The sequence below is a fragment of the Durio zibethinus genome, chromosome 10 (assembly GCF_047325235.1).
Source record: "Durio zibethinus cultivar Kanyao isolate XHJ-2024 chromosome 10, ASM4732523v1, whole genome shotgun sequence".
Taxonomy (NCBI): Eukaryota; Viridiplantae; Streptophyta; class Magnoliopsida; order Malvales; family Malvaceae; genus Durio; species Durio zibethinus.
This window is the reverse complement of record NC_143171.1, coordinates 4,101,616-4,125,462: the sequence shown is the minus strand read 5'-3', so window position 1 is coordinate 4,125,462 and position 23,847 is coordinate 4,101,616. Positions and strand designations below refer to the sequence as shown.

Genomic DNA, 23,847 nt, shown 5'->3' with positions numbered 1-23,847 from the left:
CGCATAAGATAAAAAAAAAATATTTACAATAATAAAAAGAACATTTTTATTAAGCGCTTACGTCCCAATCCCTGCAAGTATTTGGAGTTCAAATTAAAAAGACAAGAAAGAAAAAACGAAATTGTATATAACTGGTGACATTTTTGGGGTTATCGAAGAGGAAGCAGCGGTATCCACATGAGAAAATCAGGTTCCATGGTTCGTAAGCGGTACTACAGCTAGGACTGCTACTGTTACTAGTATCTTGTCTTAGGCTGCAGCAGCTTCTGGCTGAGGCTGTGGCTGGTATTAAGTAAATCAATCTTTGAATTTTTAATGTGTTTTAAGGGAGGGGTCTTAAAAGGAAAAGAGAGATAAAGAAAGGGGAAATGCAAGGAGCGTAGGGTAAAGCAAAAGAAGAGGTCTTTCTCATACGCAGATCCCTATGGAATGGAGTAAGGATGCCCGGCATAGCTTGCTGGAACTCATTCTTTTTGTTTAGTTTAAAGGAACTTGCTTTGTTTCTCTTTAGATATCTTTTCAGTGAGAAAGAAAAAGAGAGAGAGTCTCTCATGCTTATAGAATAGATCCAGTTGCAGGAGTTTTGGATTTATATTAGATGTGTTGTTAGATTTGGTTCAATAACTGCTGCAGCTACAAAACAAAAACACCCCAGTGTTCTTATTCCTCTTCTTTTTATTCTTTTCAAAATGGAGTGAAGCAAGGAGATGGTTCGTTTATGATTAGTTTAGTAGTTTCCCAATGATTGAGTTGTCATGCTCTAGAGAAACTTGCCTAGAATCTTTGCTAAGTTGGAAAGAAGCAGCATAGTTAGAATATGAAGTCCATGAGTAACGATGATAACAATAACAACAGCAGTAACAATACTAACTGGTTAGGCTTTTCTCTCTCTCCTCACTTGAAAATGGAGGTTAGCAATCAAGACCCTCATCACCATACACAGTCTGCTTCTGATGCTGCTGGTGTTACCACAGCAGTTCCAGCAAGCTTTTTTCAATCTCCATCTCATCTTAATTATGGACTTTATTATGGAGTTGAAGGAGAAAATGGTGGCTTGTACTCTCACTTTCCTGTAATGCCACTGAAGTCTGATGGGTCTCTTTGTTTAATGGAAGCTCTTGGCAGATCACAGCCACAAGGTTAGGCTCAAATTTCTACTTGTATATTCTTTTCGTTTGGAGTTAGTTTTGTGCTTTAGGGAAAATAGTAGTTTTCTTAAACTTCTGGACTTTTCTGTCTTTGACTTTTCGAGTGAAGCAATGGTTCCTACTTCAACTCCAAAACTGGAGGATTTCTTTGGGGGTGCAGCCATGGGGGCCCATCACTATGAAAGCAGTGACAGAGAAGCTATGGCTCTAAGTTTAGACAGCATGTATTACCATCAAAATCCGAATCAGGAACACAACAATCAAAATTGCCTAGAGCACCTGCAGCAGTCCTCCAGGCAACAGCACCAACAGCAGTTTCAGGTCCAACAATACCAATATCACTCAGGATATAGAAACCAAGAAATGTTACTAGGAGAAGAAGCTAAAGAAGCCCATCTTACAGATTGCAATCTTCAGCTCCCAACCATGGCCAATGATGGAGCACCTGGAATGAAGCACTGGGTTTCAAGAAACTACTCCACTGAGCATGCAATGCATCACAAGATGATTGGCCGCATGGGTGATAATGGAGCTGAATCTGGCTTTATTGGTGCAATGGCATATGGAGATTTACAGTCTTTGAGCTTGTCCATGAGTCCTGGCTCACAATCAAGCTGTGTGACTGGTTCACAGCAAATCTCACCTACTGCAACTGACTATGCAGCCATGCAAACCAAGAAAAGAGGACCTGAAAAGGTAGATCAGAAGCAAATTGTCCACAGGAAATCCATTGATACTTTTGGGCAGAGAACCTCTCAATATAGAGGTGTTACAAGGTTAGTATATTTTCCTGTATCCTTTAATCCAGTTTAATATTCTTCTGTCTTATATGCTTTCCTGAAAAACTAGTTTGTTTTTAATTGGTCTTTACATTTTAACTGAAAAAGCTTTTCTTTCCTTACAAATCAAAGGTTTTATCCGATTCTTTCTTGCATTCTGTTTGTCTCTGTCTTGATTTTGGCCTGCACCTGTTGAAGACAACTTTCTTTTTTATTCATTTTTAAAGCATTTCTCTTTTTGCTTATTAATGTTCTGGTTTCTGTTACTCAGACATAGATGGACCGGAAGATATGAAGCTCATCTATGGGACAACAGTTGCAAGAAGGAGGGGCAGAGCAGGAAAGGAAGACAAGGTTAGTGCATATAAGAGAACCACCAGCATATAACCTCTATTTTTGGGGTACTTTTTTGTTCTTGACCTGACTCATTTTTTATATCCTACTAATATTTTTATATTTTTTTCCTTTTTATTACTTGGGGCACGGTTCTAATGAAATGATGATTCTCAGTTTATTTAGGTAAGCTCTTCTGACTTTATTAATAATTATCAAGTATATTAAGGTCGATCCTGTCATGTGCTGAATACCAAGTCATTCCAAAATCTTAATTTTAGGGGGTTATGACATGGAAGAGAAAGCTGCAAGAGCTTATGATCTAGCTGCACTCAAGTATTGGGGACCCTCCACTCACATCAATTTCTCAGTAATTATCTAATTCTCATTACATTTTCAAATCTTCTGGTTCCATGTAACCTTTTTTTCGTTTGTTCTTAGTACTGAATTGCAATTATGATGTTTTTTGTGGCAGTTGGAAAATTACCAAAAAGAACTTGAAGAAATGAAGAACATGACTAGACAGGAGTATGTTGCTCACTTGAGAAGGTAAAATCTTTGCCCCCTCTCTTTCCATCGTGGTGCAAGGATCACTATGATTTATGTTATTCAATGATTATAATTCTACTATATATGCAGGAAAAGCAGTGGATTCTCAAGGGGAGCTTCAATGTACAGAGGAGTGACAAGGTCGTTTTATCGTACTTCAATTTGGAAGTTGAACTCCAACTCACCATCGTATTCATCTCTTTTTTCTCATAGTTTTTCCTTTGTTTTATTGAAAGTTTAAACAGACATCATCAACATGGAAGATGGCAGGCTCGGATTGGTAGAGTTGCAGGGAACAAGGACCTTTATCTTGGAACATTTAGTGAGTTTCTTAGGGTATTTGTTTTACTATTTTATTTTATTTAATCATCTCATTGCTATTTAGAGTTTAGAGCCAATATAGTAGAGCGTGTTTTTATTGACTTTAGAAGGGCAGCTTTCCAGCCACCTGTCATGCTTCCATAAGGCTGAGCTTTTCCCAAAAGGAAAAAAAAATTCAAAAGCAAAGCGAAAGAGAAACAACAGCTTCTACAAGGCTGTTTCTCCACGAACATGCACCAAAAGAAATTTGAATGTAATTCTAGATTAAGTCTACTTTTTGTGCATTTTTAGTTAGGCTAATTCAAGCTTCTTTATGAACTCAATTTCAGGCACTCAAGAGGAAGCAGCTGAGGCTTATGACATAGCAGCCATCAAATTCCGTGGGGTGAATGCTGTGACGAACTTTGACATAACAAGGTACGCAGTGGAAAGAATCATGGCAAGCAATACCCTTCTTACCGGAGAACTCGCTAGGCGAAACAAAGATATAGCACCTGGTAATGACGCTATCAATCACAACCTTTTAACCGATAACAGCAATGGTGAAACCAATATTTCACCAAAGAACAATGAAGTTCAACCAGACTGGAAAATGGTGCTGTATCAGTCCTCTGAACAGCAACTTGAGCAGAAGCAACCAAATATTATTGACAGCTATAAGACTCAGACTTTTTCGTTGGCCCCAGAAAACATGGTTGGGATTGACACAATCAGCTCAGGCCAGAGAGAGGTGGATGATTCAAGCAAGATAGGGACTCACTTGTCGAATGCTTCTTCATTGGTAACTAGTTTGAGTAGCTCAAGAGAAGGTAGCCCAGATAGGAGCAGCCTACCAATGCCGTTTGCCATGCCTCCTCCATCATCCAAGTTGTTCACTAGTTCAGCAAATACTGTGAATTCTTGGATTCCTTCAGCTCAGCTGAGGCCTGCACTCTCCATGCCTCACATGCCAGTTTTTGCTGCTTGGACAGATGCATAGATTAGACGTTTTGGTATAGTAGCAAAAAGTTTTTTTTTTTTTTGGCATGGAAAAAAAATTCATCAGGAAAAAGAAAGTTTGGTCTTTTGTGAGTTTTTCCTTAGTGGAGAAAGTTGAGGAGTTAATGGAGGTATATGTGGGACCTGTTGTGAAGAAGAACAAAGTTTAAACTCATATCCTTTTTAACCTTCTCTTATGAAGATCTTGAAAAGAAATTGGTAGATGGAAAGCTTTAGAGACGTTACGATTGAAGTCTATGAAATGATTTTTGCAATATGGGATGATGACCCTATTTCATAATTAGCTTTACCTTTTATCGACCCTCTTTTAAGTACAGAAACAGCTCAGTATGTGTCCCAATAATGCAAAGCTGGTCTTCTGCTTTGGGCCTTTGACCACAATATCTCTGATCTCAAACACCCTTTGGTTCGCTATGTCTATAACAGCATCATTGCCAATATCCCCTTTCTTATCTCAGCTTTCGCCAAAGGAAAAAAAAAAAAAATAGACATTCCTTCCCATAATGCAAAGAAAAAAAGAAAGGTCCGAGGGGAATGGATTCCCTTCTATACGAGAAATATAGGTGCTTTTATAATTATTTTAAAATTTGTCTTCTATATTGGTGGAGAGATGATTTTCCCCTTTCTTTCTAAACCCACTAACTGTGAGGCTAATGATGCAGTGGAGTATTTAAAAGCTATTCCATGTCCAATTGTGGGTTTCCATGACCAATGAAAAGTTTGACTGATTAGATGACCGTGTGTTTTTCACTCGTGTGGTATGATTTCTTCCTTCATGCACACGTGCATACTCAAAGCACTCCCATCCCATGCAAATTGCAACATGATGGACCAACTGTGAAAGATTACAAACCAAAAACTCATCGCTACTGGACACAATCCAAGGGTTTCAAGCTGAATTCCTTACGCAAAACTTTTAGGATTTTAGGGTGCAAGATATTCTGCTGACGTCTAACAAGTGAAAACTCTTTCGGAAAGTAGAAAATTTCAATTTCTAGTTCTTGGTTCGGCTCCATTGCAGTCCCAAAATCATCAATGTCAAACCAGCCTATAAAGTAGCATTCGTTTAAATCTACTGAGAAGTAGTAGTTCTAAAAGAAACAGTGGCTAGGCCTGGAGTTATTGCTTAAAAACAATAAAACAAAGGTTCTGCAGATTATTTTTTGTGCTTGCCAACCTCTTAACTGAGGCAGCTAAGCTACATTGGTAAAGAAATTAGCTGAATGGCAGCAATGCAAAAACATTGAATAATAATTTTGAGATTCAGTTTCATGATTGAATAATTTATTTCTATGGCTATGTAGTTAAATGCAAGCATTTGGAGTTTGACATTCTGGCATTTGGAGTTTGACATTCTGGGTTTTTTTTTTCTTCAGTGTTTACGATACTGAAATGTGGTAGCCCCTTATTCTTCCTATTTATCATCACAATCTACTAGATTCTAAGTTCTTCATGCAAGCACCAGAAATCTTTTGACAGCTTGAAACATGTAGACTAAAAGGATAAGAAGAGTTGAAAGTACTGGATCGTTTTCTTTTACGTAAGTTGGCAACTTGGCAGATTATGTAATCCAATAGTAGATTCTTTGTTTTTATAGCTAAAAGCAGACTTTTCTTTGATTAAGTGCGCTCTCTACATAAGACAGGCATATTTTGATAATGAAAAGTGTGATTTGAGAAGATTGATTTTGATTCTAAGTAGTCAAGATTTTTTTTTCTTTGTCCAAAGTATAGAAACTACAGTACATCTACTATTACTATCCGCTGTTGTTGTTGCCTCTATACCCTTTTTTTACTAGCATGAAGATCTCATGTAATCAAAGGACAACCCAACTGGGGCACACCAATTTTCAAACATATAACACCTTCTCCTTGGTGTGAAAACAGTGTTTTCCCTGTTAAATTAATGATCATTTTGGATTTTAATGCTTTATTTAAGATAAAGATATATACAGCAAAAATAAGTGGTCTATCTCAACCTCAGGAAGACATAAATAAAAGAAAACAAAGAGACAGCAAATAGAATTATTGCAAGATAAAAGGCAAACAACTAAGGGTTGGCTTGGCTCTAGGTGATCAAAAGAAATGACAACACTTTGTGGAAAAATCTCATGAAAGCTAAGATAATGCTAACCTTTGGTTCATTAAAGTTTCTGGGTAAGCTGTGAACTAGAGCATTAATCATGAAAATTATCAGTGAAATTTTCTTTTTCCCTCTGCTAGACTAGCAATAGGTCGGTCCAAGAATAATATCCAGTCGACCATGACATGATCTGCTTGAAACAAAATTTCTTCAATGGACCTGATTCCTTTACAAGAATTTTATGTTGAAAACAAACAAATTTCTAGACATTTTTTCTTCAGGCAACATATCTTTTCAGATTCATAGGTGATGCTAGGAAAATAGCAGAAGGATAATGATTTATAGCCCAATGTCAACACTTCTTATGACAAAATGTAGGGGGATTTAAAGTTTTTGCATTCAAGTTTCAAACTTCAAATCAAGTGAAGAATATGCTGCCGGGGAATCTCCTAGACAAAAGGCTTTTGCATTTGGACTAAACTTCTCTCTTGTTTCTTTCATACATATAAATTCAATTGAACTTTATTGTATATACACGAAATTCAAAATTTGTGATTAAAATCGGCTTTTTATGCATTTGTAGTAGAAATAGAAAGAAAATAAAGAGAAAGAAGGCACTACTTTACTGTCCTAAAATCCTATTCAATATTAATTTTAACCATCATTTCAAACAAATATTAACTCTAACTATGATTGTTAAACCGAGATAAATTGAAAATTTATTTTTAAGAATCGAGCATCATGTGTTATATAGTAAGATAGAGTAAATAATTTTAAAAATTAATTATAGGTAAAATATACATCTAAAAAGCAATTCAATGATAAGTGTAAGTTCAGATTTTCAATTTTTCAAATATAAAAAATATAAAAAAATTAATAAAGTTAATTTTTTATACAGTAAAATTTTTAAATTTCATAATATCTAAAATTTTCTTACTTATATTAGTCTTTTAAATTTTTTATATACTCTCAAAAGTACATGCTAACCCTCTAATATCATTAGTAGAATTTAAAATCTCCGTTGATGTCGTATGAGATAATTTTTCATATTAATATAAATTTTATCTCAATTATATTGATTTATTTCTTAAAGAAATGAGAATCATGAAAAATTATCTTTTGAAGACGGATACATTTACATTAATTTAATATTTACATTTTTTTTGAACCATTGAATGAAAAAAATTATTTTTAAAAATATTTTTTATTCAAATTAGTTATAATTTTTTTTTATCCAATGATTTAAAAAAAATTAATATTATAGTAATGTAAGTGTGTTCTACTTTTGACATTTATCTTATTCTAACACTTACCTTTACATAAAAAAAAAAAAAAAAAACTAATCTCTAGTAAATTATAAAGCCATTCATCAAAGATATGTGTGGGTGATCTGTCATCTGATAAATTTTGAGATGCCTAGTCTTTATCTTTACAGCCAAATGGTAGACTTTGAACAAATTTTCTTGACAAAGACATTTTCTTTTTTTTTAGAAAATCAACTGTTACATAATTTGAGTACTTTTGGAACTAGATGGGTACTTGATTGAATCAATAATGGCACAAAGGATTACGTAGGCAAAATTTTCATTTATGACCAAAGGAGAATCCTCAGACAAATTAAACTCTTCCTTTCAAAGAAACCAAGACCATGCAGTGAAAAAAAAAACTCAGGCAATAATTTCAAATGGGCCAGCCTAATCAAACCCAAACGATCCACTGGTTTTCCATGGTCATGCTGCAACCAACTGACTGGGCCTCTTCTTTGATTGGTCTGACTGATTCGAAGGCATTTGGACCCATTAGGGTCCCAACAACGATTAGGTAAGTTATTTCACTCACATGTAACTTTTTTTTCTGGTTTTTTCCTTTTTTTTTTCTTTGGTTTTTAAGATTCACAAATACTATGATTATTTCTTAAATCAGTTGATATATTATTAAAATTAATATTTAAAAATTATAGATTTGAGAGAATTTAGATGCATAATATTTTTTTAACCAAATATATAATAAGACATTACACGAACAAATAAATTTTGTCTTGGACTCCACATTGAAACAGCCATTGTTTTTGTTTTTAAACATTCTGTGGTTTACATTTAATTTTTTTTCAAGCCCCAATTGTTTGAGTCTTCTTTGTATTTTATAGCTTTAAAGGTGGCTTAAATTAGTCTTCAATGGAACTACTATTGGTGTATGGCCTTTTTGGACAGTTATTATTTCATTCTTTATCGAGAGAAAAAGAAAAGGGTTTGGTTTTTGTGTCTCGGATTGATTTGCAAATCGCTATCTATAAGACTAAAACAAACCCAAAAGAAATGTTTTTGTCCAGCATGATCCCACCAAAGTCCAATTCAAAGAGAGTGTTGATTTTGATTGCTAGCAATCAACATGAACATGAGTTGTCCCACCAATGCTATGTTAAAAAGTTGGTATATTGTTGTCTTGGGGGCCCATTATATCACGGTTGGGCTTCCCAAACGGGTGAAGTTGACACCAACAGCAACAGCACGAAATCATCATTTATTTTGTTGGATAAGACCTCGAAGAATTTTTTTTGGATGCTTCGGTCAGGGTTTCTTCAAGGGTTTTTTAGATTTAATTATCCTATAAAAAGGTTTTTGTTGATGTTTAGCTCCATCAAATCCCTAAAATCACAGTAGAAAAAAAGAATGATTAAGAGTAAAGATAAGATATTTGTTGATGTTAAACTTTGAATTAAGGATTAAATTCTCGAAATCATAATAGAAAAAAATGTGGTTAAGAGTAAAAATAAAAAATAATCCTTACATTTCCACTCTATACTTAAGTTAGAAATCAGTCAAGAGAGATCAAAAGAAGAATGGAGAATGGGCAAACTAAAAAAAAATAAAAAATCAAATGATTTATTATTATTTACTTTGGCAAGGGGTTACCCTAACACTTGTATCGATTTGCCTTATATAATATTTATAAGCATTATTATATGGGCAAGTCGGCCAAGACTTCTTTTTAATTATTTTAATTTAATCACTATTGTTTTAATAAAAGAAATAATAAAGATTTTTTTTATATATTGAATTAGAGAGGGGACGTAGATGAATTTAAATTCTTATCTTACAAATAATTTAATATTTTAAATAGTTGGATAAATCATTTAGATTAAAAGTTCAGATTCAAATAAAGACTAAAAATCAAGATATAAATAAATTATTGTATTAATTAAACCTAGATGGAATCTCATTCCATTATTTTAACTCCATGGTGCTTACCTACCAAATACTCCATAATGTTCATATATCACATTTTAAACTAAGTACCCCTTTTTCTGCTGTTGAAGGTCAATGAAAAATGTATTGTCACATCCAAGTGTGCTTTTATTTCTTGCCGAAACGGATTCGACGTATCTTTATCTATCCTTGTATGTACCCACAAAGCTTGGATTGAAGGCGGCAAGGATTTGTTTTGCCATTTACTAGACGGGGGAAGAAATTTTTTTTTTTCTTGTTGGGCTGTAGTTAAAAGGAGATGATGTGAGGAAGGCATGAGAAGATAGGGCCTCAGAATTAAGGCTTTCAGGCCCCAATTTACACAACAAAAAAAAATTTAATGGGCCAATGGGGATCTTTCATTTTCAAATTGGTCAGGAAAAAAACCCTTTTTTTAAGATAACACAAGAATGGAACCCCAACAGTGTGTTGGTTTGTAGGCATTCACTTGGGTCCCTTGTGGCTTCAGCCATGGTAGCCAAGGAAACCCCCCGGGTTCAAGCCTTAGTTTAGGGGACCATAAAAATGAAGCCCAACTAATATGTTTAATCCAAAAATTTGATGAAAGTATTTCAATACTTCTAAGACAAATTGTATATTAAGTGCTTATTTGCAAATGTGATGAAAATGACTTTGATCATTCTTTATTGTATCACAATTATGTTTTATGATTCAATTATAAAACATCATCATAAAATTAGTTTTTGACTGTATTACCAAATGAACCATTACTATATTAATAGTTTAAGTAGAGCATCATTGATTGACATTTAACTAAAAAAAGTTTGACATAATAGATCAACACTGTAGAACTGACTTCTGGTCTTTGCTTGTTTGTTCCATTTCATGGTTAGGGGACGTCATTGAGACTTCAAGGACAACCATGTAAGGTAGAAATGAGTAAAATAAAGAGAATATTGTAAATTTAATATTTTTTTTGGGTGCTAGATAATAGGAATAATTATGAACAATGACCTAGCCAATTAGGGCAAAATCAGTTTGTTTGGAGATTGGTTTGGTTAGCAAGTGAATGTACCTATACAAGAATAGGTTCAAATTATAATTCTATTTAAAATAATGATAAATTTGAAACTTATTCCTGCGTTATATTTTACTAATTTCATATCAAAAGTGTTTTATAAAGTGAGGGAAAATGAGGGCCATGCTGTATTTAATATTGTTGACTAAAAAATAATGGGTTTTCTAGAAACTATGCAATAAAATTCTTGCGTGACGCCTTTAGTTTCTCCTTTGTGCTTCTTAGGGTTTCTTCCTTCACCTGTTGTTGCCTCTTGCTTCAAGCATTTGCACGCAAAACTTTTGCACGAAAAGTTTTCTTGTGGGGTGAGCTTTGTGTCAAATAAGGAGTCTCTAGTTTTGACTGTGTGAGCTCAAAAAGATTGACTACCAAAGCAATCAATATCAATTAGGACAAACCCCACAAACATGAAACTTTTTCTTTAATTTTCTTCCCTTCCCCTTTCTTTTTTCAATGTTACCAATTTTGCCATATGTAATCTCACATGAGGAGGATTATAACAAAGACATGATTTCTTTTCTCAAGCATGCGATGGTTTGGTTTGGTCTTACCAATTAGGCATGCCTAAGTAATAATTATAATTGTTTGCCAGGAAAAAGCTTGGCTTTGACAACGAAACTTGGCTTTCTTTTTGCTGCAATTTTAATGACAACCAAGGCAGAAAAAAAAGAAATGTATGAAGAAGAAAGTATGAACGGTCAGTCAGAGCTCAACATGGGTTTTCAGAGCACTCAAAGAGCTGTAGCCTGTACAAAATTTTCCACTGATTTCAATAGCGAATCAATCATAGACACAAATTTTTTGGTCCCATTTCTAAAGGGTTTATCAGAAGCTTAGTAAGAAGAGAATGTGTCATATTCGTCACCACACGAACTAATTAGGTGATGTCAATTCATGCTGTATTCTATTCATTTTTTGTCAAAAAGATTGATTTATTTCAATTTGGAGCTTGGACAATAAAAGTTTTTTTTTAAATTTCATTTAAAAAATTTCATTTTTTAAAACTTCATTTGAACGAAGGAATTCCACCCTTGCTCGGCTGACAGAAATACATTCCCTTGTCACTGAACCAATATGAACGAAGAATTGACCAAAAGGGTTTCTGTCTTTGAAGTAAACGACATTATATCATAGAAAACTTAAAGAGTCACTAAATTTCAAATTGGCAAGGCAGGCAAATGACATGAGTTTTCCATTTCTAACAGATGATGATTCAGTCCAATTGACTGACTCCATATAATTAGTCAGCTAAAAAATGATTATAGTTATGCAGATCTGATGGTTACAGTTAGCCAATGTGTTATAGCAAAATCAAGAGTGAGAGAAAGCATTAATGATGCAATTATAAATCACTAAAATTTGCGTCATTGTATTGTCACGGAATGCTGGAGAAATCTTTTGCGAGCAATCTCATTCTCCGATTCCTCCCTTCACCGTTCCTTGAACGTGTCAATCAATCCCACAACGACAACACTACAACAATCACCTGCTTCCTGCGGGTTCCCTAGAACTTAAAGCCCCCCATCTCTCCCCACAAATATTAAAATATTAAATCAACCCCTTACTCCTTCCCTATACCGTTTCAGCTCTTCGCCTCTCTAATCCGTCTTGTCACCATCCTTAGGCCTCAGTCGTGCAGCTCTCAGTCCCATTTCTCTCTTTTTCTCACTTTGGCTTAAATTTTATCAAACACTCTTTCACTTTCACCAACCGCTCTTCGAGTCCACCCCCCCTTAACCTCTCTTTGTTTGCTAACGTGCGCCTATAAGAAAAACAGAAGAACAGGAATTGTATACAACAGAGCTTCTCTCTCGTGTTGTTTTGTTTATTGCTATCTTATTCCATTATAAGCGAAACACAAGGAGGAGAAAAAAAAAAAAACCGTTGAGACCTGTCTTTTTACTCTTTTCATTTCCTTGCCATCTGCTAAAAATTTCATCTTCATGGTCAGAACTAAAACAGAAGACCAAAAAAGAAGCCACCTTTTTTTCTTCCCCGTCTTTCTCCCACATAACCAAGATATCCGAGAATCAAAGAAAAAAGTTTTAAGGTCTAAGACCAAGTTTTTACTTTACCAGGGACCTTTTTATTTTTCTTTCATGGGTCTTCTAATTCTCTTACTGCTAACGTGCGCCGCACTTCCATTGGCTTCATCAGATCCTAACGATGAGGCTTGTTTAACTCACTTAAGCCAAACCTTGAAAGACCCATTAAAGAACCTGCAAAACTGGACCAAATCCATCTTTGCAAACCCTTGTAACGGTTTCACTTCTTATCTCCCTGGCGCCACTTGTAATAATGGTCGAATCTACAAACTTTCCCTTACAAACCTCTCTCTCCAAGGCTCTCTCTCACCTTTTCTCTCGAACTGTACCAATCTTCAGTCGCTTGACTTATCTTCAAACTCCATCTCAGGTCCCATTCCACAAGATTTACAATATTTAGTCAATCTGGCAGTGTTGAATCTTTCATCAAATCGTCTTGAAGAAGAGATCCCACCACAGCTTACATTATGTGCTTATCTAAACGTCATTGATCTTCATGACAATTTACTCACTGGTCAGATTCCTCAACAATTAGGCCTTTTAGCACGGTTGTCAGCTTTTGATGTTTCTTACAATAAGCTTTCAGGGCCAATACCAGCCTCTTTAGGGAACAGAAGTGGGAATTTGCCAAGGTTCAATGCTTCTTCTTTTCAAGGAAATAAGGATCTTTATGGATACCCTTTACCACCTATGAAAAGCAAAGGGTTGTCTATTTTAGCCATTGTTGGGATCGGATTGGGAAGTGGACTTGCTAGTTTGGTTCTTAGTTTTACTGGAGTTTGTATTTGGTTGAAGATTACGGAGGAAAGGATGGCTGCCGAAGAAGGGAAGATTAGTCAACTTATGCCTGATTATTAGAAGCTTGATTCAATATGTTATTGAAGATTTCTGAGCTAAAATGGAAAGATTGAAAAATTCCAGGTATGTTTTTAAAATTATTTTTTCTTTCTTCTCAATTTTAGTGAGGTTTGGGCTAATCTTATTTAGAGAAGTTGTTTTTTACTGATTGTTTTCCTTTTGGAGAGAGTTTTCCTGGTTTTTTTGGCTTAACTATTCTGGGCGTTTTCTTCTTCTTTTATCTTCTTTTTGTGTTTCTCTATAATATTTATCTTCAACAATCATCAACAATGTATAAAGCAATTCAAACATGAGCCTTTCCAGTACAAGTAATGCAGTTTCGTATTATTGTAAATGAATTATTTGCTGTTTACATTTTTCAATCTTTTTTCTCAAGTCTCCCCAGAGTGCAGAGTCGTGGGGTTGATGAATGAAAGAACTGCGCCGTGGAATTTTGTTTGCTGGTGGCAATAGCGAAAAAAATATTATAAAGAAAAGAGTGGTGGGGCTGGGCACTCTGGCTTGGGGGGTGTGGGGTGGTGGGAGAACTGAGTCTTTGTAAAATCCTGAAGGCCGAAATTTGGTTGCATTCATTAATAATTGGCTTTACCTACTTGTGGTTTCTTATGCTCTGCTAATGTTAGCCGGTGGGAGATCGGCACCTTCACATTGCATGCCTATGTATATATAATATATTGTTGGAACACATGCGTATGTGATTGTCTACTTCTTACAACAAAAAGATATGCTTTAATTAACTTTATACTTTGGTTTGTGGGTTTGGTCAAGCCAACATTCGGGACAGTTCCCTGCTTGTTTCTGCCTAATGCTTTTGGGTTCAAAGTTCTATGGGCGCATATAAGAGGAAAAACCATATTGCCTTGATGATTAACGTTCTTTTAGTTTGAAGATGGGGAATGAAGATTCAAACCCCTTCTTTGAGTGAAGAATATCTGATTCTCATTTATTGAAATGAGAAATGGCAAAAGGAATTTCTTTCTTTTTTCTTCAGCATTTGATTTGAGTAAAAAATAAGGATTTTTTAACATTGATGAAGTGGTTTCCATTATTATGTGGGTTTTTGCTTGGGTTTATGAGTTCAAGGCACTTGAATTTCCTTCACCTTTCTATATTCATTTTGTTTTCACTTTTAGGTTGACAGTCTAGAGTTCTAGCCTTCTAGTATTTGTTTATGTTTTCAAAGGCAACTTTATTTTCTTCATTGGCAATGAGCAAGTTAGTGATGCCAAGATTTTGCTTGAACCTTATTTTAATCTTTGAAGCTATGTACGGCAAATGGTTAACCTATTTCATAAGATTGGAATTTTAATCTTTGAAAAGAATTTATGAATTTTGAACTGTACAAAGGGTAAAGTCCAAGATAATAATGGTTAGTAAATTATTAAGTAGAAATTTCCATGCAATGCTTGTTTGCTTTTCTTGGGTGCTACTCAACTACCATGGTGAAAACAGACAAAAATGGACCCCATTTCTTAATGTTCATGTTCTGAATTCGGGTCCTTAAACTGCGCAATAAGCAGGAAAACCAAAGTAAATGAACAGTGAAAGAAATTGGAACAAGCCTATTCCAGAAATTTGGAAAAAACAAACATGAACAAAGCATTCTTGGCCAAACCGAATTAGACAGATCTAGTGACACTATAATGAAATGTTTTATCTTTTTAAAGGTTCACTCAACAAAAGCCAATTTTAACCAAAGTCTAGGCCCACAATTGTCTTCAGCCCTATGGATGGCTGTGATTGCAGAAATTTCAAGTCACACCGAAAGTAGTTGATGGTCAAATTTGCTTTCATTCCTCTTACTAATGGGTCTTCCGAGAATGGCATGCATGTCATCATGGGCTGGACCCCATATATGTTAATTTGTCCATGTTGTTGGCTGAAAAGAGAAAGGAAAAAGAAGTTGAAATTGGTTTATATATATATATATATATATATATATATATATCGAAGGATTCATCTGATTCTGATTTTGATATGATCCATTGCTACTTTCATCTGAATTTTAGTCACAAGGGTTGGGGTTTTACTTTCAATGCCATTCACGCCCATGATACTAGTTTTAATATACTCTTTTTTTTTTTTTTTTGGGTTGGACCGTGTCATCAATTTTGAACAATTTAGATTGGGTTTGTGTCAATGATTTTTTTTTGTCTATTAGTGGATCGGGGATATACTGACATTTTGAAAAGTCATGAATTTCAAATCTTCTTATTCATTGACCTATTAATAAATACATAAAAACAAAAAGATTGAATATGATCTTTCTTACTCTATTAACAAACTAATATAATTTTTTTTTGCCAATAATTAATATAAAGTTCAAAATAAAAAAATTATAGGTGAAATTTGAAACTTTGGCCAATGGATTATGTTTGTATTGAGCTCCAATCTCAGGGTATTCCTAAAAAAATAAAAGAGAATGACGAATAGAGACAAAGGTAAGCAGTATTTTTTATGTTTGCACTCTGATGCATAAGTTAGAATGAGTGAGGTCGGAAGGAGAGTAGTAAAAAGAATTATGAGTAAAATGGACTTGCCTTAATAGTGCCTAAACATTCGTATTTATGGATAAGCGATAATGAACCATTAGGAGACAATAAGAACATAGTCGAGCTGATGTAGCACTAAGTATGTTAGACTAACCTGACATATCAGGTCGACACAAATATCAAAATTATCTCTAGTCGTCTGCTGAAGGTTTCTAACATAAAACAAGACCACTATACCTTTTTGACAACTAAATGCTCCCAACATTCTATCCCCTCATTTAGTAATTTGAGTATTAGACTATTAGGTGTGCGATTGACACACTCCGTGTAAGGTTGATAGGTAAAAGAAAATGACGTAAAATTTGATTCTTTGCAATTGATGTTATAGAAAAGGTTGGCAATGGGAGACAATTAGCCTTAAGTCGTGGTCTAACCTTATTGGGGTCTGATCTTACGCTTATGTCTTAGGTTGAGTGTATAGCTGGTTTAAGGGTCATCGAAGTGTTAATTATTCGGGATGATCTAATATTAGTGTTGGAGTTCGTCTGGTCAACGTAGGACTTATGTTTTATTTTAAGAGTTTGAATTTGAGTCTCTACCTTAAACTTTGATGATGAATTGAATGTTCGATTTATGACAAGAAGTTATTCGGTTTGGTCAGTTTAACCTGGGGTCCATCCGGTTTGGTTGTTCTGACTGTATTAAATGAAAAAATATATAATTTGAGAGAAAAAATTAAAAAAAAAAGATAAAAAGATGTCTTTCCAAATTTGTTTTGACACATGCATAGTCTATGCCGTTCATCTAATTTGTGATGAAATTTTATAAAAAGTTGTTTGGGCTTTCCTTTTTCATTCTTCTACTTTCTTTGTTCTTCATCTTATCTAAGTTTTTCGATCTAAAAAACTTTTCAGCTTTAGGGTTCTTATTCTTATCAGTCGTTTTTTTCATTTTCTTCGATAGGTACTTTCAATTATGTGTTCTAGTTTTAGTTATGGAGAAGTCGAAAGTTTCAGAGTAAAACTTAAGGGGGTCAGCTTAGGTAAGATGATGACAATTTGATTTCACCAATTATCGAAGGTCGTGATTGTTAGAATATGGCCTTCTAGTTTAACTCGATGTCTAAAGAAAGATAGTAATGAAACGAGGATAATGCTCAAGTAAGAAAATAACGGGTCATGAGCATAAAAGAACTATGTGCTCAGATAGATTTCAACCTACAGGATATAACTATTTTTCTCATTTCTCAAGTCAATCTATCTTTTATGATTGACTTTTTTTTATTTTTAGCTATTTTTTCTTTTAAAGTTCAGTCTTATAATTTTTTTTTACTTTTGCTTTTTCATCTATAGATGCTCCCGTTGTCACTTATATTCATATTCGATAAGTTTTTATTGAGATTACTTTTTCTTTTGAATCATCTTTACTTTATTTTTTTCAGGGTCGTGTTACTTTTAGCTACGGTTCAACCTCGAAATTCTACTCTTACTTAAGAGTTAGAGTCTTTTAGTGGTGAAGATTCTGATAATGATGAGGGTTTCAAAAAGGAATAGAAAAAAAAGAGTACATCAACTAAGAAAAGTGATGGCAAAAAAAGAAAGCTTACGAAATATGATGAATTGATCAAGGTTCCTGTGTATACTCCTTGTGATCTCGGTATGATTCTTAAGGACGTGATGAGGGAACTAAAGGAAAGTTATCTTTTTTATTTTTTATTTTTTTAGGGTCGTGTTGCTTTTAACCACAATTCAACCTCGAAATTCTACCCTACTCAGGAGTTAGATTCTTGTAGTGGTGAAGATTCTAATAATGATGAGGGTTTCAAAGAGGAATAGAAGAAAAAGAGTACATCGACTAAGAAAAGTGATGATAAAAAAAGAAAGCTTACGAAATAGGATGAGTTGATCAAGGTTTCTGTATATACTCCTTGTGATCTCGGTATGATTTTTAAAGACGTGATGAGGGAACTAAAAAAAAATTATCTTTTAGGTATGCTTTTATTCAAGTCAATAAAGTCAATGCACATCTTTCATTTTTTGCTATGCTTTTTGACCATGAGCATGTTGGTTATTCATTTAAGGTAATAGATTTTTCTGATAAAGCCTGCTTGTAATAATTTATTGACCTCCTCATTGATAGTCTTTTATCTTTTTGGGATAAAAGTTCTCTTCTTTTGCTAAACTAGTTTTACTTTGAGATTAGTATGCAGTATGTGAACCATAATCTCGGTATCAATTGTAAGTATATCGAATGGTGTCCAAGCGAACAGATCAGCATTGTCTCTTAGAAGTTGGATTAACTGACCCTTGTGTTGAAGTTTAGCTCTAATTTGCATGTATTTTTTAAAGATTTTATCTCAAAATGGTATAACCATAAGATCTTTTGCCAGTTTAGGTCGATTTTCATCAAAACCTGGTATTTGGTCAATTATCTCTTTTTGTTTGATTTGGTTAGGATCATTTCTTACGAAAACAGATCTTGACGTGATGATTAGTATGTTATTGGTAACTTGTTAAATATATATATGGTGAAATTGGTATGTATTTTTCATTTCAAGCTATATTTTGGTTGGCGTATTAGCTTGATTCAAATGATATGTAATTGTTTATGCATACTTAAAAGCTCAATCATTTTTAGAGTTACTTCAAAAATTCAAAAAATAGAATAAAGATGTCTTTTATTAGAACTTAAAAGCTCAGAGCGGCTTAAGAGCATGCTTTTATCAGGTCAATTTTACGTTGTATATTTTTGCTTATGGTTTCCTACTTTTTCTTTATTAACGCTATTTGCCCTTTTTTAGTGCTTTTAGTTTCGATCGATCTACCAGTCTACTTCACAGTTCTCCCTTTTATTATTGTGACATAACACTATCATTTTATAAATTGATCTCTCTTAATCTCTTTGACCCCTTTGGGTGTTGAAAATTTTACTTTTAAATATGGAGTTAAACTTATGAGCCGCATAACAGATTGACTAAGTTGAACTAATATCATGTTGTAAATTGATGGGACGTTCACAATTATAAATTCTATGACTGAGGTGATAGTCCTTGGTTATATCTTCAAAGAGATAGTAGCTTGATAGTTCTTTTAACTAGTACCTGTTCATTCTTAAATCATATTAGTGTTGTGGTGATCGGCTACAATTGATTTTCGTCAATTTTTATTTTTTTCATAGTGTCATAGTACATGACATCAATTAAACTCTTATTATCAAATAGAATTTTTTTAATTACGTAATTGTATACTGTAACTATGATCATTATAGCATTATCAAAAGGGTGCTGGATCACTTTTAAATCTTTTAGGTTGAATAAGATCGATTCATCTTTTCAATATTTTTTTTTCTTTATCGAGGTGCTTATGACCATGATCATGCTTGGATTGAATTTTCTTTTAGCTGAGGTTGAGCAACCTCTATTGATCACGTTAATCACCCTAACGATTAGCATGTTGTTATCTATTCAAACTTCTTTTTATCTTGGGTTATCTCATCGGACTTTCTTTCTCTAATTTTTTAGCTTTCATTCTCCATCTTAGGTAGGCTTTCTTCGATCTTATCTGTAGTTCATTTTGAGTTGACTTTGTCTTCATTGCTTTATAAACCTCTTCAACTGACCTCTTTTTATCAAAGTTTCGATTTCATTTTTTAGGTCGACACAATATTTAGTATTATGGCCTATGTCCTTATGAGAGCCATATGTTTTGGTTGATCTCTTCGTGTATTTTGTCTCAGTGGCTTTGACCATCTGAGGTTAGGATTTCTCTTAATTTGTATCAGTATCCTTTTTCAAGAGGTATTTAGTATAGTGTAGTTCCTTTCTTTACTAGAGTTCTAGCCTTATGTCATCTTTTTCTTGGGAAAAGATTATAGAAATCCTTACCTTTCTTACTAATGAGGAAGATGAATGAGCTTATCTTACTTTAATCTCAAAAATAAGGGATGAACTTCTCTCATCTTGATTGTTTCTCATTGTAGCTTTGGTATTTTTATATATATATATTTGCTACAAATAGGATGTCGACTAAAGTTTTAGGTGATTTTAGTGACAAAGTCAACTTTAGATGATACTCTCTATCATTAAGTCCACTTGTCAAGACAGCTATAACGGCGATTTACTCTAGGTCTTGAACCTGTAGAGCTTTCACGTTAAAACATGTGACATAGCTCCTTAAAGTTTCATTGTAACTTTGGTGAATTGACTTTAAACTCAAAGTTGTCTTTTTCGTTCTTCACTTACTTACAAATCGAGATAAAAAAGAGTAGCTGAGCTCTTTGAACATTGTAATTGAACATTGATTCTAGGCTGCTACACTATGATCGAGTTGTGCCTTTTAGAGTGGTATCAAGTCCTTTACATATCAAAGCTTCATTTGCCACATTGCATCATCATGCTAGTTCTATAAAATTTTAAATGATCGAAAGGGTTAAAGGTACCATCGTATGTTTCTAAGGTTTGCATTTTGAACCCTTGAGGAGGTATGGCTCTATCGATTTCTTTAGTGAAGGTTGAAGTCTCTAGGAACTTAAACTTATCATTGAATGCCATTACCTTCGTTTTTAACTCTTTTTTCATGGCTTACATTCGAGTTTCTAGATCTTTATTTGGTTAAGGTTTGGAGTTTGTCTATTTAAAATTCTAGGTCATGGCATGTGTCGAGTTGTGGTTGGGATAATGGCAACTTGAGGTGTATCCTCTTTTTCTCTAGAGGTCGATGAGGTTTTCATCTCTTCATAACTTAGTTGTCTTGTTGCGGCCCCTTGGTCATGGGTGATTAAGTTGGACATTTTTTAAACTTGTGATAGAGTTATGGTTTGTAACATTTGTTTAAGGGTATGTATCTGTTAGGTCAAAACTTGAAATTGTTTCATGGTCAGGCCTATCTATTGTGGGGTAGATCACTTTGAGTGTTGGCTATTATGCATTTTTGTTCCAGCTGGGATGACCATTTCTCTTTTATCTAAAATTATCTTCCTTGGTGGCATTGTTTCATACTTGGCTAGTAAATGAAAAATGAGGCCTTTACCTAGTGCATCAAATATTTATGCCGAGCTTTGATTTCAAGGTATTTTTGGAAAGACAGAAGAGAAAGATATTTAGAGGAAAAAATAGGGAATGTTCCATATGTTTGCATTCAACACACAAGTTAAAATGAGTGAGGTTGAAATGAGGGTAATAAATAGAATTAAAAGTAGAATAGACTTGCCTTAATGTTGCATGGGCATTCATATTTATAGATAAGCAATAGGGAACCATTAGGGGATAATAAGGACGTGACCGAACTAATGTTGCACTGAGTATGTCAGACCAATCTAACATATCAGGTTGACACAAATATTAAAATTATTCTTAGTTGTTTGCTGAAGGCTTCTAACATAGAGAAAAACCATTATATCTTTTTGACCACTCAATGTCCTAACAGATTATGAGCTTATAAACTAGATAGCACATTCAATGAGTTATATTATTAATTTATTATATCTAATTTTTTGATTTTTAATAAAAAACTCTCAAATTTTATTTTAAGTATTTCATTTAAATTTTGAGGAAGAAATTATATACATTTATTATTAGTTAAATGCTTAAATGCTTTTCTCAAGTATTTTTAGTAACAATTTATATGACGAAAATTTATAATTCATGGTAGTAAACATGAATAGTGCATTTGATTCGAGGGAATCCACAAATTTTTTCTCGAAATTTTAATGGTGGGTATTTAATTCTCATATTTTGTTCAGAATAATCTGATTATGGAGGAAAATATCAGATTTTCAACAGTACCCAAAGTTTCAGAATCAGAAACTTACCTTACCCTGTGATATTCTAAGATTCGAAGGGAAAAGTTATCTTATTTTCAAATTTGACCTAAATAAAAAATTTATCATATTGCCATTACCTTTTTGAAAAGTAACTCTTGAAGTAATTGAAACTCAATTGTAGGTTTTTTTATAAATATAATTTTTTATTTTATTTTACAATTAAGATGTTTTAAGAAAAAAAACGCCTTAATTTATCAATTAAGGCATTTTTTCCTTGAAATCCCTTAATTGACAAATGCATCAATTAAGGCATTTGTTTTATCAAATGCCTTAATTGATCATTAATTAAGGCATTTCAAATAAGAACACCTTAATTGATAATTTATTAAATTTTTTTTGTCTCGAAGATCATGTTATGACATGAATGATTTTCAGTTACAGTTTGATAAATGTTGAAGTGTCCATCAATTAAGGCATTTTAATGGAAAAACACCTTAATTGGTTATCAATTAAAGTGTTTCTTTCTACAAACGGCTTAATCGCCATATATTAAGATTTTGTTTTCTCTCTCAAAAATTATATTATGACTTTATGAATGTTGTAATGTCTAATCATGAAGTAACACAACCTATATTTTATACATCAAATGAGGTATTTCTATATATGAAATGCCTTATTTAATGTGTTCATATTTCAATAACCAATACGGTTTTTAGTTTTCTTTCAACATATTTCAGCTTAAAGCAAATACTTTTCTCTTTAAACCAACTTTAGCTTAAACATTCGTCATTTAGTCTTTATCCTCTTAAGTTTATCTTTGTTTTTATAAAAAAAATGGTGCATATACTTTCTGATAACAATTTATCTGGTCTGTCTTATTTGTTGCATTCCAAATTTTTTTTTCATATTTTTAGATGTTGTTTAGATTTGGATTTTTGTTTTTGATATATCAAACTTGTTTTGTGGTTTATTTGTTTTAGCTTATTCATCCAAAAATGTTTTGTTGTTGATTTATATTTTCTTTGATGCTGTTTGATAGATTTCATGTACCATATGCCAAGATTTGCTTTCCATTTATATTTTTAACTTTAACGAGATTCTATATTCTAAACAGTTATAGCTAATTTATCACTAAGAACAAAGATGTAATTGTTTACAATACTTATGATGCATTTGAAGCAGATGGAGACTTTGTAGCATATGTTATGTTTTGTTGTTATAAATTTATTACATATGAAAGTTATAAAATGATGTAAACTATTTTATGGTGAAATATATTATGATAGGCTATAGATTAGAGAGTTAAACATAAATGCAATGATTTTTTAGAGTGATGGTGTGTAGATAATAATAAAATGGACAAGAGAGCTTTCACAAAATTATGTCATTTACTTAAAACAGAAGTAAGATTACAATCATCTAGACATATGTTAACAGAAGAACTAGTTATTAGCTTTCTCCACATCATAGCCTATCATACAAAAAATAGAGTTATAAAGTGTCAAGTGACCTGATTTGGAGAGACAATTAGTTGATAATTTCATTCTATATTGAATTCTATTTTAAGACTGTATATTATGTTGTTAAAAAAACCTGAACCAGTATTGAAATATTCAATAGATAAGAGACAAAAATGATTTAAGAGTTGTTTGGGTGCCTTAGATGGGATATACATCAAAGTCAATGTAGATATAGTTGATAGGCCAAGATACAAGACTAGAAAAATTGAAATTGCTACCAATGTCATTTGTGTTTGTATCCTAAATATACAATTCATATATGTTCTACCGATATGAAAAGGTTCTGCAACAGATGGTAGAGTGCTAAAGGATGCTATTACATGCATGAATGAGTTGAGGATCCTATAAGGTATAATTTTTATTATGTTTATGTTATGTTTATAGCAGAACATTTCTTTTTCATATTATTAATGTTGTTCCATTATAACAAGTAATTATTATTTGTGTGATACTAAATACACAAATGAAGAATGTTTCTTAGCACTTTATAGAGGTCAACGATACCATTTTAGTTATTGAAGGGTAGAACTCCAACCAACGACCCTGCAAGAATACTTCAATATGAAATACTCTCGAGCAAGAAATTGTATCGAGATATATTTTGATATATTGAAAGTTAGATGGGCAATTTTAAGATAAAAGTCATTTTATTTAACAAAGACACAGTGTAGAATTAT

At 33.2% G+C, this 23,847-nt stretch overlaps 1 protein-coding gene and 1 pseudogene across 3 annotated transcripts; both read left to right on the top strand.

Moving 5' to 3' along the window:
- The first annotated feature begins 105 nt into the window (after positions 1-105).
- Positions 106-4,688, top strand: LOC111291787 (AP2-like ethylene-responsive transcription factor ANT). Its single transcript, XM_022883797.2, has 9 exons — positions 106-1,139; positions 1,258-1,924; positions 2,199-2,281; positions 2,438-2,446; positions 2,542-2,630; positions 2,736-2,809; positions 2,900-2,950; positions 3,055-3,131; positions 3,460-4,688. The coding sequence occupies exons 1-9, from the start codon at positions 818-820 to the stop codon at positions 4,107-4,109; spliced, it is 2,022 nt and encodes a 673-aa protein (XP_022739532.2). The 5' UTR covers positions 106-817; the 3' UTR covers positions 4,110-4,688.
- Positions 4,689-11,732: 7,044 nt separating this feature from the next.
- Positions 11,733-14,119, top strand: LOC111291788 (receptor-like protein 44 pseudogene; annotated as a pseudogene). 2 transcript variants are annotated; one of them, XR_016345600.1, is made up of 2 exons: positions 11,733-13,461; positions 13,784-14,119. The product of XR_016345600.1 is annotated as a receptor-like protein 44 pseudogene, transcript variant X2 (transcript). The 2 variants fall into 2 exon arrangements; XR_016345599.1 differs by having other exon boundaries at positions 13,775-14,119.
- Positions 14,120-23,847: the final 9,728 nt, after the last annotated feature.

Excerpts from the sequence above, each read along its gene's own strand:
- LOC111291787 (XM_022883797.2), top strand. The coding sequence starts at position 818 with ATGAAGTCCATGAGTAACGATGATAACAATAACAACAGCAGTAACAAT. Across the intron at positions 1,140-1,257 it reads TGGCAGATCACAGCCACAAG|CAATGGTTCCTACTTCAACT; the intron begins GTTAGGCTCAAA and ends TTTCGAGTGAAG. Across the intron at positions 2,951-3,054 it reads ATGTACAGAGGAGTGACAAG|ACATCATCAACATGGAAGAT; the intron begins GTCGTTTTATCG and ends AAGTTTAAACAG.